Source organism: Buteo buteo, chromosome 5 (genome assembly GCF_964188355.1).
Source record: "Buteo buteo chromosome 5, bButBut1.hap1.1, whole genome shotgun sequence".
NCBI lineage: Eukaryota > Metazoa > Chordata > Aves > Accipitriformes > Accipitridae > Buteo > Buteo buteo.
In genome coordinates this window covers 4,437,100-4,451,345 of record NC_134175.1, presented here as the reverse complement: position 1 = coordinate 4,451,345, position 14,246 = coordinate 4,437,100, and the positions used below count along the sequence as shown (strand labels likewise).

Genomic DNA, 14,246 nt, shown 5'->3' with positions numbered 1-14,246 from the left:
CATAACATCACTCTCGCCTTTTAGGATATGGGATTCCCTGGTTATTTTTTGTTTAGGCTGATCAGGGTGGTCACATTTGCTGTCTCTAGTGGTCTATTTAAGCTGTGTTTGATCAACGCAGGACTGCCATGCCCTGGTGAGACTTCTAAGATCAATGCTTGTGCTGATATTGCATGGAAATGCACCTCGTTAGGCAGATTTGGAGATGGTGCAACTTCAGGGAAAACCAGTGTGAGTGCATATGTTGTAGAGCAGTACCCTTCTGAAGGCAGGTAAGGAGGATATCGATCCAAAGACGAACACAGCTGGGAAGCAGTGAGTGTCACAGAACAGGGAAGAGTCTCAGCATCACTTTGTACTACTTGTGTTCCTCCAGGGACTGTCTCCTCCCCAGCGCTGGTTTATGAGCAGGATGATGTTTCCCTGGCAGGGGCTGGCTAGACGGGAGCTGTTCTTGCACAGGGTCTTTGCGCAGTGGTGGGCATACTTGGGGCCCATGGGAATCGTCTGGGGCTAGAGCTATTCCTGCCTTGGGTAATGCTTTGGTTTTCCCTCACGTCAGTGCCGGTGAGAAGGGAAAGCCCACCATCTACCACCTGCAGCCATGGAAGGGGGTGTGCAGCTCCTCAACCGCGACGGCCACAGCATCTCCCACAACTCGAAGCGGCACTACCACGACGCCTTCGTGTGCATGAACCGCATGCGGCAGCGTGGGCTGCTCTGCGACATTGTGCTCCATGTGGGCACCAAGGAGATCAAGGCCCACAAGGTGGTGCTGGCGTCGTGCAGCCCGTACTTCCACGCCATGTTCACAAGCAAGTAGTGTCCTCTCTTCCCCGTGGCCAGGGTTTCCCAGCTCTTCAGTCCCTCTCCTCTCTGCAACCCCCTTCCCTTCCTGTCCTGCTCCCTGTTCTCACTGCCCTACCCTATGGAAATACAGTGCCTGTATATCATCTCTGTGAGCAAGTGCAGTAATGTTCCTCTTTTGACTCCCTTCCATGAAGCCCTTTGCCCGTAACCCCCTGCACAGGTATCTTGATGCCCATCCTGCAGACATGGACCCCGTTCCCTAGCGTATACTGCTGCTCCTCCTTGCTAAGAGGTGGGCAGGAGACCTTCCTGGGCTGTGGAGGTGGATGTGGCTTGCTCCATGCATGGCCAAGTCTTCCCGTGGGGAAACAATCCTGCCGTGGGACTTTGTTCACCTCTAGTATCTGTGTTGCCCCAGATGAGATGAGCGAGAGCCGCCAGACGCACGTGACGCTGCACGACATTGACCCGCAGGCCCTGGAGCAGCTGGTGCAATACGCTTACACGGCCGAGATTGTGGTGGGCGAGGGGAACGTGCAGGTAGGAGCTTCCCCCCAAACCTCTCTTCTCCACAAAGCCGTTCTGTACGAGACTTGCCTCCCGGGGACTCTTCTCTCCTCCTGCTCCACACTTTCAGGTGTTGTTCTGTGGTGGCACCTGCATCTAGCAGTGGTCAGGGAGTTCGTCTGCTCCCCTGCGCCCAGTCTTGCGACTGCTGGGGCTGGGAATGGCTCCTCAAAGCACTACGCAATGGCCAGGGCTAGTCCTGAGCATCTGCCATTCTCCTGCCATTTCCTGGCCCTGCGGGGAGTTACAAGTGTCCTTCTCGGCTGTTCTTTAGCTTAGTCCTGTCGGAAACAAAGAATGCTTTGTCCCTTACGCGCTTGTGTGCCTGAAGGTGTTCAGTAAGCCTGTTCTGTTATTGACTTGCAGTGAGACGAGGGTGAAAATGGTTTCCTTGCCCTGGAAACTCTCTTTTCCCCCATTCTTTTCCACTGCCAGACACTTCTTCCTGCTGCCAGCCTGCTTCAGCTCAATGGTGTGCGGGACGCTTGCTGCAAGTTCCTACTCAGCCAGCTCGACCCATCCAACTGCCTGGGGATCCGGGGTTTTGCTGACACGCACTCCTGCAGCGACCTCCTCAAGTCTGCGCACAAGTACGTCCTCCAACACTTCGTGGAGGTGTCCAAGACGGAGGAGTTCATGTTGCTGCCTCTTAAACAGGTGAGGTCCTGATAGGAGTGTGAAGGTATGTGTGTGGCAAGGCTTTTTGTGCTGGAAAGCAGGGTCTGCGGGTCAAAAGCCCAAGGAACCTGCGCTGAGGGGACGGGGTTTGGCGGGGGAACGTACCCAGATTCTGTGCTTTGGTCTTCTCTGTTCAATGGAGAGACAATACGTGGGAAGAGTGCTGCCAGTGAGCTTAATCCCATGTGAAATAGGGATGGGAGGGTAGCACGGAGGATAATTGCTGTCGCTGGTGCTTGCTACATGAGCGCTGAGCACACTGCCCTCTCTCTGGGGGCACAAGCCAAGGAATAAGTTCTGGCTGCCCTGGTCATGTAGCTGTGATGTTTAATTCAGAGCTCAGCTAATGTTTCCTGCTGCTTTTCATGTGGTGCTGGTGTGGCCCCTGGCTCATCGCTGTCTGCAGGGTGCTGTCCTGTGCCCTGGCCAGGAGGCATTCCCAGTCCTTGCTCTGCATCACCTGAACCTGTGTGGTCTCACCAGGATACAGACACCTCCCTTTGTCGGTTCTCGGGGCAGTGGGGTGCATGGCAGCGAGGGGAGGGTACGTATCTCCACCTGCTCCAGCTCCGTAGTCTTTGGCAGGTGAAATGAGTGTGTTGGGAACAGCCAGGACCCCTGGCTCTATCCCGTGCAATATTGAAGGGACGGGTGCAAGCAGTCTTCTGCCTGATCTCACTGGTGCTGATTGGAAGCGTCAGGCATTGCAGCAGTTTCAGACACAGAAGGGGGGGAAATGAGCCAAGGAGGGTGATGGAGGGCACAGCTGTCTCCGCACCGGTGCTGCAAGGAGAGGAGAGGCACAGCTGCGTGGTTTGGGGGACCCGGTTGCTCTTTGGATCCTTCTGCGTCCAGTGAGAGACACTAGCTGTACACTCCTCAACTGCCAGCATCTACAGGAGGCAGGGGCTCTGCCTCTGGCAGTGCTGTTCTGCTGGGCCAGTTACTCGAGCGTGTGAATGCGTCCTTTCCTCCCAAACCACACCAACAAACACTTGCTCTTTCCACCCCGCTCTGCAGGTGCTGGACCTCATTTCTAGTGACAGCCTCAATGTGCCATCGGAGGAGGAGGTGTACCGGGCGGTGCTCAGCTGGGTCAAACATGACGTGGACAGCAGGAGACAGCACGTTCCCAGGGTGAGTCTGCTGGGGAAGGTGGCCTGGATCTACCCACCAGCTCCGAGCGCCTGGTCTGGGTAGATACACGGCTGAAGGAAGCTGCACGGTGGCCAGAGGGCAGGGACAGCAGATCTCTGCCACACCGCTTCCAGTCCAGGCAGAGATGAGGGTGTTGCTGAGAAGGTTCAGACTCCCAGCGAGAAGTCCAAACGAGTGACAAATCTCAGGGGGATGCCCTGTCTGACCCCTGGCAGCTCGGGCACGCAGAGCTCTGGGGGGGATGTGGGCAGCAGGAGAGGTCAGCCCTGCCTGCAGCCTTCCTGAGCTTTCACGTGCATCCTCAAACAAAAAGCTCAGGCAGGTGCGAGCAGGGACTCCTTTTAGCTCACGCTTTTGTCTCTCCGCATCTGCACCTTGGAGCACGGGTCTCCGAGCCTCCTGCCCACCAAAGGTGCAACTGGAGAAGACGTGGTTAAGCCCTTTCCCGCGGGGCTGCCAGTGCTTGGCACGGCGTGGGCACCCTCTCAGGGACGCAGCCTTGTACTGTCGGTGCCTCCAGCAGCCCTGGCTTCCCATCACCTCGCCACTCTCATGCTTCCAGGCAGGCAGTGGGAGGAAGCATCCCTAGGTGTCCTCCCCAAGGCTGGGACTGAGATGGGGCAAGATGAGGAAGAAGACTCTGTCTGAGGGTTTCCCCTGGGTTTCTGCCTATCCCAGGGCTTGACCCTAGAGGAGTTCTGTCTCCACCTTCGCTGGCTGTGTGCGCTGAAACATCCCTCCTGTGGGCAATGCAGGCAACGTGGGGCACGCTGGACGGAGGGGAGCAGTGCCTGGGCTCAGTGAGGGTTGTTACTTGTACCATGAGTGCTGGAAGAGGATGCGGGTACTGGAAGAGGACAGGGTGGGCATCTGGGGTGGCTGCGGGACATGTCACGGCCAGGCTGAGGGCTCCTGGCTCTGCAGAGATGTTAAGGCTGAATTGCTGCGTGTGCTTTGATGCCCTTCGTCACTGGCTGCCTATTCTGCCAAGTGAGCAAGATGACTTCTCCAGGTGGAGTCAGCCTTGCCAGGGTCCCCGGGGCTTGTAGGGGAGACGTGGGGGCAACACTGGGACGAACCCTTCCCACCGTGCCGATGGGGTGCGACTCCTCTCCCCGCAGCTTATGAAGTGCGTGCGGCTGCCCCTGCTGAGCCGGGACTTCCTCATGAGCAACGTGGACACGGAGCTGCTGGTGCGGCATCATTCGGAGTGCAAGGACCTGCTGATCGAAGCCCTCAAGTACCACCTCATGCCGGAGCAGAGAGGGGTCCTCAGCAACAGCAGGACGAGGCCGCGGCGCTGCGAGGGGGCCAGCACCGTGCTCTTTGCTGTGGGTAAGGCTCTGTCACGACCCAGACTGGACAGACCAGGGAGTCGTGTTTAATTCGAAATTCCCTCGGGCTAAATGAAGGTGAAACGACACCAAACGATCAGTTAAAGATTTTATTCATGACAGGGGCAAACTGAACTGGGGAGGCGTGGTAGTAGGTGGCAGGGTTTCTCACAACAGGAATCGGCATAAGACTACTTCTGTAAACCGTGTAACCATATACATCAATTCAGGGAATGAGGAGATCCCTCCCGTTGAGTCACGAGGTTTAGAGCAGACCTCCTTGCTTTCCAGACTCCTCCTCAGAGAAGGGTCTAGGGGCGGCTGGATCCACTCTTAGTCTCAGATTTGGTCAACGGTTTATCTTGAAAAGGATGAGGTGTAGGGATTGTGGAAAAGGAAAGAGAGAAGAAGATAGACAGAGGAAAAGGAAGAGAGAAAGATTTCACTGGTCCTGGGTCCAGCGTTGGTTCAATCAGCCGAGGGGTCCAGTCAGCCGAGGGGTCCAGTCCCGGTGGGCTTGCGCACCCAGGGCTTCAGTTTGTGTCCTTTTATCATCCCTGTCCCTCCTTCGGGCAGGCACCCAAACTCGTCAGGTTAATGAGCAGTTTGTGAGCCTTTGGGCTTGGGGGTCGTTTGTGGAGTAACTTCTCCTTCCCTGCAGACGTGGCCGTTGTTTGATCTTTGTATCAGAACAGGGAGCTGCACACCCTCCAGCACGCCATCCCCCTCCTGTTGCTGATGTCTCAGCTGATGGGCTTTTCACCTTGGTTCCTTGCTGCGCAGGGTTTGTCTTTAAGCAGAACTTGCCCCACCACAACGTTTGAGACGCTAACTCTTCCAGTCTCCCGCAGGGTCCCGCCACGCGCTCACAACGTACGTGCAGACCCTTCCCGGGGCCTTTGGACTGTTGTTTGCTCTGTTTGCCATCCCGCGCGCAGGTGGGGGGAGCCTGTTCGCCATCCACGGGGACTGCGAGGCCTACGACACGCGGACGGACCGGTGGCACATGGTGGCCTCCATGTCGACTCGCAGGGCCAGAGTGGGTGTCGCTGCCATCGGGAACAAGCTGTACGCCGTGGGCGGGTAAGGAGGGCACGGGAGCCGCGGGGATGCTTTCTGCGCCCTCTGAACAGAGCCGGCGCCGATCTACGTTCTGGGTCGGCTCCAGAGCTGTAGGACCAGCCCACAGCCTCACCCGCGGTCCAGGCTTCCCAGCTCTTACACGTTTTCCTTTTTTCTCCCTCGCAGCTACGATGGGACCTCTGATTTGGCCACAGTGGAGTCCTACGACCCTGTCACCAATTCCTGGCAACCTGAGGTGTCCATGGGCACCAGGAGGAGCTGCCTGGGTGTAGCAGCGCTTCATGGGCTTCTCTATGCTGCTGGGGGGTACGATGGGGCCTCGTGCCTGAACAGGTAGGGGATTGCCTTGCTACGGGCTCCTCCGCTGCTCTTGCATGCACTGTCCTTGGCGCCGGGTGCCTGGGGAGCCCACAAGGACTGGCCCCAGAGTAGATGTCTTGCAATCCAGCTATGTCTTCCATGCTATGTCTTTGGCCCAGGCAAAGTTTCTTCAGGGGAAGAAACCGTTTTGTAGCCCTCTGCCACAACAGAACACAGCCTTTGTCAGTTCTTCCCTCCATTTTCCCTGCCTATTCCCAAGCTTCCTTGGGAGCTGCCCCTGAGGGCCTGTGTCAAAGAGCTTTGACCTGGGCTTTGCCGGTGTCACACCTTATGTTCCTGTGTCCCTGCCTGCTGCAGCGCAGAGCGGTACGACCCTCTGACAGGCACCTGGACATCCATCGCTGCCATGAGCACCAGGAGACGCTACGTCCGGGTGGCAACGCTAGGTGGGTGATGGCGTGAGGACCTGACTGACTTCTGCGCGGACCGTCTCTTGCATTTCTGGTGCTTCCTTTCGATGTTCTTCTGTTCTAGTTCCTGCCCCTTCTTCCTAGATTCCCTAGCTGTGAGTCCGGGTAGCCCAGCCATTCCTCTGCCATGTCCTGACATGCTCCCTGCCTCTCCTCTCCTCCTCAGTCTCGCTAGTAATTGGGTTTCATCACATTCTGGAGGCAACTCCTGAAGGGACCCACAACTTTGTTCCTCAGCTCCTTTGTGCCCCTTCTACTTTGGAGCAAGAGGGCTAGCTGTGGATGATCACCTCTCCCTAGAAAGGAAGAGACAACCTAAAAACTCCTTCATTATGAAAGCAGGGCAGTCCTTTTACTGACGATCCAAGCAGTAGCGCAGGGTCAAAACCGTCTCTACCAGGGGCGTCGCAACATTAGGTGCAATGCTGTGGTGTCTCCTGACTCCACTGAATGAGTTCTGTCCTCAAGGAGGACGCGGTGGGAGAGCTGGCCACTTGGTTGTTTAGTGCAGCTCTGGGGGCAATGCAAGTACCACTCCCCACCCTTAGCAGGTGCCGGACCTCCCTGGGGATGCCGGGGTAGCACCCTGCTCCCCACCGTCCCAGGAACTGCTGTGCCGTGTCCCGGTGTCCCTAGGGTGCCTCTCCCCTGCCCTGTTCTCTGGTTTCAGCTCTCGGCGCTGACTCAGAGGTTCCCCCCAGCTCCATCACCAGCTCATACTCTCTCTGCCACAGCCTTTATTGGCATTCCCCCGCTCCAGCCTCGGCTGCTAAAAATAACCCGTTGCTCTGGCGGGGAGCACTTGCAGCTCCCGTAATGAGGAGGTCAAGAAGCGGCAGGCGAACGAGCTCTTTGGGAAGCTTGCAGCGTGGCAGAGAAATTGCCTGATGAATATTTCACGATGCTCCGTGCTGCAAGGGGAGGGGAAGCTGGGGGAGCCCGGCTAAGAGGAGCTTGGCTGCCCGGGGAGCAGGAGGCACCGTGGCTCAGCTGATACCTACCTGGGCACCCTGTGCAAGAGTTGTGGGAGGCTGTGCTGGGACTGGGGCCACGCTCTTTAGCTAACTCCTGTGCATGTGTGACTGTCTTTGCAGAAGGCAACCTCTATGCCGTTGGGGGATATGACAGCTCATCCCACTTAGCCACAGTAGAAAAGTATGAGCCCCAGGTAAATACAAGAGAGAGCACGCCTGATAACCCTTTTCCTCCTCCCCTCTTTATGGGTGCCTGAAAGGGCCCTACAGAAAGCTGAGGGCTACACAAGTTGCTAGAGAACTTAGCAAACAGTGAGAGATCAGGTACGCGTGGTGTCTTAGCAAACCGCTGCCGTGGCTTGAGATGGGACCGCTTCCTAGCAAAGTATTGCAGCAGCAGTGGAGCAGAAGGTGTGCCCACATCAGCATGTGCAGCACAGACCTCCCTGCCTCCCTGGGGACTTAAGTCACCGCGCGTGATTATGAGATGGAGCGGGGATCGGCCCCCCTCCCCAGCTCTTCTGCAGGGGCAGAGTATCTGGGGTGCAATCCAGAGCAAAACGAGCGAAAGCTCATCCATGCAGGCTCCGAGATATCTCTTTGCGGTTTTTCAACCACCAGAACGCTCTCTATCCCCATTGCCTGTAGACCAGCTCAAGTTCTCCAGGCAGAACGGTTCTTGTACGTGCCCTGAGCTGTTTCCAGCTGAGGTCCTTGCTGCATGCATAACCAGAGCGGTTAGCGGGGATCGTGGCAGGCTGGCGACGCGTGTTGGGCCTGGGGTCTTACAGCTCTGTTAAAGAGTGGGCTGGATCGCTGCAGAAATATCAAAGAGAAGGTCCTGGAGGTTTTTCATGAGCTGTAAAGCCACGGTCGTGACTCGTACAGATTCGAAATAGATACAGCTCAACCCCCATGCCTGGGCTGGGATTCAGCTGTGACGTGGCTGGTGGCCTGGCACAGAGATCTCTGTGCTCAGGCCCCCGGGATGGCAGGACTCCCGCCAGCTGCGGCTGTGCTTTCCGGAGCCAGGCGGCAGAGGTCTCTCCGGGCGCCCGCAGCTCTTCCTGCGGGAGAGTTGAAAGGAAAGAAGCGGGGTGCCCCCAAAAGTCTTTTTCGGGGAGGACCGATATGTCAGGAGCTGCGTGGTTAGAACGGGACTAATATCACAGGACCGGTTTGGCAGGGGTACGTGGAAAATGCCTTGTACGTCTGTCTCACGAACAAATTTTGCCTCTTCCCAGATCAACACCTGGACGCCCATTGCCAACATGCTAAGCCGTCGGAGCAGCGCAGGAGTGGCCGTGCTGGAGGGGATGCTCTATGTGGCTGGCGGCAACGATGGGACCAGCTGCCTTAACTCTGTCGAGCGCTACAACCCCAAAACCAACACCTGGGAGAGCGTGGCACCCATGAACATCCGCAGGTAAGGAGCTCTGCCCCTGCCACGCTCCCGAGCTGCGGGGGAGCCTCAGCTGCCGCGGTCAGAAATGGGGATCCCACCTCACCGAGAGCCTCGCCTCGCTTGGCACCGCAAACCGTAAAATGCAGACCGTGCCCCGGGGCTTGGCTTAACGCTGCAGTTGGCTGGCTCTGTGCTGCTGACACAAAAGGCAGCCCACGCTCCCCGCTGCGCTGCGAGGGACCGCTGCGTGTGTGCCAGGAGGGGAGAGCAGGGCCGTTCTGCGGCAGGCGCTTTCCGCAGAGGGATTTATTCTCAGCGGTCCGCGTGGCCGTAAAGAACCAGGTGATGTAGTTGGCTGAGGCCACGTAGGAGATGTTGCTGGGCCGTGGGAGGATTTAAGGCTTGGAAGTCCAAGGATTTTAGTCTCCTAGGGACTGTTATTTAGAGGTGGCACTTCTTCAGTGGTAGGAGGGTATCGGAGGGAAGGGAAGACGTGAGGCTCTATACTGCGCTCCGCCACTGACTGTTTGAGCCCCAGTAGTTCGTTTTCACTGGGCATTTGTGAGGCTGGGCACTCCCTTTGGTGGGACGGCAGAGCTCTGGCCGGTTCATCTGAGGTGCTGAGCTCCCCTACGCCCCACACACGCCGCGTTCGAGCCTCACGTAGGGTCTCTGCACGATCGTTCCAGGAGCACCCACGACCTGGTAGCCATGGACGGGTGGCTGTACGCGGTGGGTGGCAACGACGGGAGCTCCAGCCTCAACTCCATCGAGAAGTACAACCCCCGTACCAACAAGTGGGTCGCGGCCTCGTGCATGTTCACGCGCCGGAGCAGCGTGGGGGTGGCCGTGCTGGAACTCCTCAACTTCCCGCCCCCCTCCTCGCCCACGCTGTCGGTGTCTTCGACGAGCCTTTGACAAAGAATCAGGACCTACCTTACCTCAAGGGGACAGGGGTGCCTGGCGGAGCGCTAGGCCAGCGTGGCCCACCCCACGGGGCAGCCGGTCGCTGTAGGAGGACGAGCGAAGGTACCGGCTGCTGCCTCCAGCCCCAGCGAACCCCCGGAGCTATCCCCGCTCTGGGTGCACACATCGGATCGGCACGACCGCAGCAGTTAGAAATGTGCTTCCCGGGCGAGCACCCTCCTTCTAGGTGCTCTCCGCTCCGTTCAGACTCATCTCACCGCTCACCCAAAGGGCGTATATTTTCCTTTGGGGAGGGGGAACTCTAAACCATTGCTGCTTCTTGGATTCACGGGATCCAGCCGGTGCCACACGTAAGAGCACAGCCAGCCTTGGAGGCTTTCGGGAGTCCTGTGGGGTGGCAGAGGTGGACAGCACTCCTCTCAAAGGACACGGCTGAATGTGCAACCGCTCCTCTGAATGTCACTGTAGCCAAACTCTTTACCAAGCCTATTGTGCACTGTTAAAGACTCTGAGGCCGCTGTATGGTTCTCAATGGTGTCTAATTGATGCCTTAAAATACACGAACAAAAGAAGCCCAGCTAAGGGAGGGGGCCTGGAGGAGGTGAGGTTTGGAGACACAACTGGATGCAGCATCCTGAACCCTCCAGTGTTTCCATACTCAGCTGGCCCCACCTCATTCACTAAAATCCCAGCTGACCATTGCTCTGGGGAGTCCCCAGCCAGGCAGATGGGTTGAATGACCTTGTTTGCATCCGTGCCATCGCTGTCCCAGGTTCAAGTGACTCTGCGGCTGCCTGCTCTCTGCACGTGGTCCTGGTTCACAGTTTGGCTGGGAACGGATGGGCCTGTTTGCTGTTCCCCTCTCTGCAAAGCAGATTCTGGGTTTATGGAAAGGTATCGGTTCTTAATCAAGAACAGTCCAGCCTTCTAAATGAGGAGGATTGCCTGGTGTTACTTTTTGGGTGTTAATTTTTTTGCCTTTTTTTATTTGAATGCTAATATTTTAATTTTTAATGACTTCATATCCCTTTATTTTTTACACTATCCTGGTATTCCCCATCCCATCTGCTTTTAAGGCAGCAGAAGGGATGCAATTACTTTTCTCATTTGTTGATGAGATGATGACTGTGTCCTGGAAGACGTTCTCTATAGATGTGTGGGTGTGTGTGCACGTGTGAGATACCGTACGTACAGCGAAAACAGCGTGGAAGGGACCATTTGCAATTAGCAACTCCCTGGCAATTAAGCAACCACTTTAATTAACTAAAGGTTGAATAAATTAGTACTGTAAGTCACAGGCCTGTCCTAGACCCACCTGTGCCATGGAACCTCTTGGGTGGTGTTCTCAATGGGTGTGCTGTAGGGTGTGTGTGTGAGCCTTGAACAGAGACATATTATCAGGTGTTCTCCACGTTGTAGAGGAATGACTCAACCACTGGTACCTCAACAGTGTTCAAATGTAGCATTGGAAATATGGTCTAACTGTTTGTTTTGAACTAATTCCTTATCCTTTTTTTCCCCTGTCCCTTCTCATTTCTCATTTACAGAGTTCGGATTTCACTTGTGGTGGTATTCATTGGCCTAAATTTCAGCGTGGCTAGGGATTTCTTCTCTTCTCTTTTCTTTGGGGTGAAAGGAGACTTTGAGATGAGGCAGGGACTCCCCAACTTAAGACAATTTTTACGGTGATCTGATTTCTCCCGGACAGGTGCCTGCACGTTTTACAAGCCCACTTACAGTGCCTAACGTCGGACACCTGAAACTACCAGCAGCTTCTGAAAATCTGGGCTGCTTCTCCCCCCAGCCTCTCCCCAGGGACAGTCTGGGCTTCTCAGGCTGAGGCGGCCTTTTTGGCTTTTAGAACAGACTCTAAATCTGCTTTTCATTCCCCTCTCACTTGCCAAGCCTCTGCCCCAGCCTGTCACAGCTTAGCGGCTCTCCCGTTCCTCTGTATTGCAGAAGTCCCTGCGAATGTCCAGGCTCTGCTCCTGCAGGTCAATGTGGCAGAAGGGCTGCCCTAAGCAGGTCACCTGGAGCTGCTTTGTTGGAAGTCACGACGAAATCGGTGAAATCTGCTCTGTTGCGTGCGTGTGCGTGTGCCTATGCGTGAGCGAGGTCTCAATCCTTTCCATCCCATTCCTAGAAGCGACATCAGGATTTTAGTCGTCTGCTGAACTCCTACCGACCAGCGCATTCACGGTCCCCCTGGCTCTAGGGCCCTCTTTGAGGGAAGATCAGCCCAAAAACCCCATGGCCACGTCAGAAGTGAAAGGTGCCGGTGCTGGGCGTTGCTTGGCCCGACGTGCCGAGGTCCTGCCGAGTCCTCCATGTGAGGAATGGCGAAAAGGAGAGCGGAGCTGAAGGGAGTGCTGTACGACAAGGAGGGCCAGGGGGGAGCTGCTGAAAGGAGAAACGGGGCTGATTTCAAACAAGGAACGAGTCGTCGTGGCAGTGGCTCAGCATCTGGTCCAGCTGTGGCTGCTGTAGTCTGAAGGGGGGGCTCCAGGCAGGCAAAACCGGCGGGGGAGCGAGCAGCGTAGCAGGCTGAGGAGAATTTTTATGCCGTGTGCCCTCGGCCCCCAGTTGCGATCTCTAGCAATTTACGTTACAAATGGTGTGCGGTGCTGTCCTGCCTCTTGAGGGTCAGCGAAACAGGCAGGGTGACTCCTGTCACCCACCGGTTGGGTCCTGAGCAATATCACCACCGAGCCTGTTCTGCAGAAACCTGGGGAGGAGGGAGGCTTTTTGTGTCTCTGATGTACTAACTATGCAGGTGCTCACTGCTTTCCTGTAAAAGAGAAAGAAGGAAGGAAAGGGCAAAATAGTTCCCCAGCAGCTTGCGGGGGTCCGGAGCACCCCGACCCGCACTGTGTGGACACGAGGTGTCAGCATCTGCCTTGGGAGAAGATCCCAGGGTGGAATTGCTTCTGGTGCTGCACATCCCTTGCCGAGGAGGAGGCCTCGGAGGGGATGCGCGTCTGTGTCTGTCTGTCTGTGCGTAGTACCCTACCTGAGGGGAGGAGAACTGTCAACTGTGTGTGGCTTCTCTGCCAGTTTTAGTTAGTGGTGTCTCACCCAAAATGTTATTCGTGTGATTTTTTTTTCCCATGTGAGCTTTTCCCAGCGGAGGAGCATCCCCGAGCGGGTGGCTCCAGGCTGTGCGTGTTGATGTGTTTCACCCAGGGACCCCGGTGTCAGTCTGCGGTGAGACAGCAAGGCGAGGCTGGAGCCCTCGCCCCGATACGGGGGGAGAGGTTCGCTTGGCCTTACTGGCAGGCAGACCCGGTCTTACTCCATGTCAAACCGTCGTCACTTTGATTTCTCTGTAAGTTATCTGACTTATTTATGTGGAACTCTGTTTCTCTGAATTTTTTGCACTACACGGGATTGGGGAGGGGATACAAGCAATAGAAGCCAACATGTACAATAAAGACGTTTTCTTGAATACTGGATCCTGCCTCTCGCATCCTTCCTTTTCGCTTCTCTGGCCCTGCCTCTGTGGGCCGCTTTGGACTGGCTCTGCCGTTGTGGACGTTAGTAGAGGAGGCCAGAGGAGCCAAAACCAGCTTTGAAGGAACTACCGTGCTACAGGTGAGCTAAAAGGAGCGGCTCTTAGCCCAGGTCCTGGCCCCGCGCTCGGCTGGGTGCCTGGCCGGGGAGGTTGCTGTCCTGCGGACATGGTGCTTCGTATTCCCGGAGAGGGTGCTGCGCCGGGGCTGCCCGCTGCTCTACGCACCTTCACCCTACCCCAGAAGAAAGAGCAGCGCAAAGGTGCTGATGGCATTGGAGACCGCTGGGAAAAGCCCAGCCCAAGGCATAGGGGCTTTAGAGGCAGACTGATTTACACCTCTCCCTGCCGTTAAATTCTCGTTCGGTCTCCCTAGGACTCCCAATCTGCAGTGCTGTTGACAGCTTTCCCTTGCCGTGGAAATGAAAACCAGATGAGAAACCTCCTCCTTTACCTCCAGCTGCCACATGCATCTTGCCTGGGGGCAGGCGTCGCTGGTTGGCCCCACTGGGCAGCGGGGAGGCTGCGGAGCAGATCAGAGCTGCCTTCGCTAGCTGCTGCCTGTGGGGGAAATACTAAGCCCATTTCACGGTGGTGGGAGTGCAGGGGGTGAAAAGAGCAAGGAGAAGCTGCACGGCAATATCCCACGGGGCCCGAAAGGGAACTTTCCCACGCGTGTGCACTGCAAGCCCTGCGGTTAAGCCGCGATGCTCTACGGTGGGCATCCCAGATTTGGGTATAGCCTTGCCGCCTCCTCTTTCTTGCTGCTCTCTAGGCTCTTGCTTCTGTTTCGGGCTTCTAGAAATAACTACTGTGCTGTAATAGTCTTTCCGAAGTCTGGAGCCTGCTTCCCCACCCAGTTCAGGCCCTCCTGGAAGCAGAGCTATGGGAGTCCGGGCGAGCAGTTTGCCCTGCCAGCACGCAAAGAGACGGAGCTGTCCTCGGCCACGGTGGTGTCACTGGTGTCCCAGTGAGCCAGGTGATGCACGTTTGCAGGACCTGCAATAACAG

The 14,246-nt window shown here is 56.5% G+C and overlaps 1 protein-coding gene across 1 annotated transcript; it reads left to right on the top strand.

The window, feature by feature from the left end:
* The first annotated feature begins 253 nt into the window (after positions 1-253).
* Positions 254-13,924, top strand: KLHL17 (kelch like family member 17). The gene is made up of 11 exons (XM_075027291.1): positions 254-815; positions 1,229-1,350; positions 1,813-2,034; positions 3,076-3,192; positions 4,335-4,548; positions 5,486-5,630; positions 5,796-5,963; positions 6,309-6,397; positions 7,516-7,589; positions 8,640-8,821; positions 9,490-13,924. Exons 1-11 carry the CDS (start codon positions 605-607, stop codon positions 9,716-9,718), a joined length of 1,773 nt encoding a protein of 590 aa, XP_074883392.1. The 5' UTR covers positions 254-604; the 3' UTR covers positions 9,719-13,924.
* The last annotated feature ends 322 nt before the right edge of the window (positions 13,925-14,246 follow it).

What these genes read in the sequence shown, in the direction of transcription:
- KLHL17 (XM_075027291.1), top strand. Translation starts at nt 605, where the DNA reads ATGGAAGGGGGTGTGCAGCTCCTCAACCGCGACGGCCACAGCATCTCC. An exon ending in CTTCCACGCCATGTTCACAA is followed by an intron (nt 816 to 1,228) that starts GCAAGTAGTGTC and finishes GTGTTGCCCCAG; the next exon opens with ATGAGATGAGCGAGAGCCGC. An exon ending in AAGCTGTACGCCGTGGGCGG is followed by an intron (nt 5,631 to 5,795) that starts GTAAGGAGGGCA and finishes TCTCCCTCGCAG; the next exon opens with CTACGATGGGACCTCTGATT.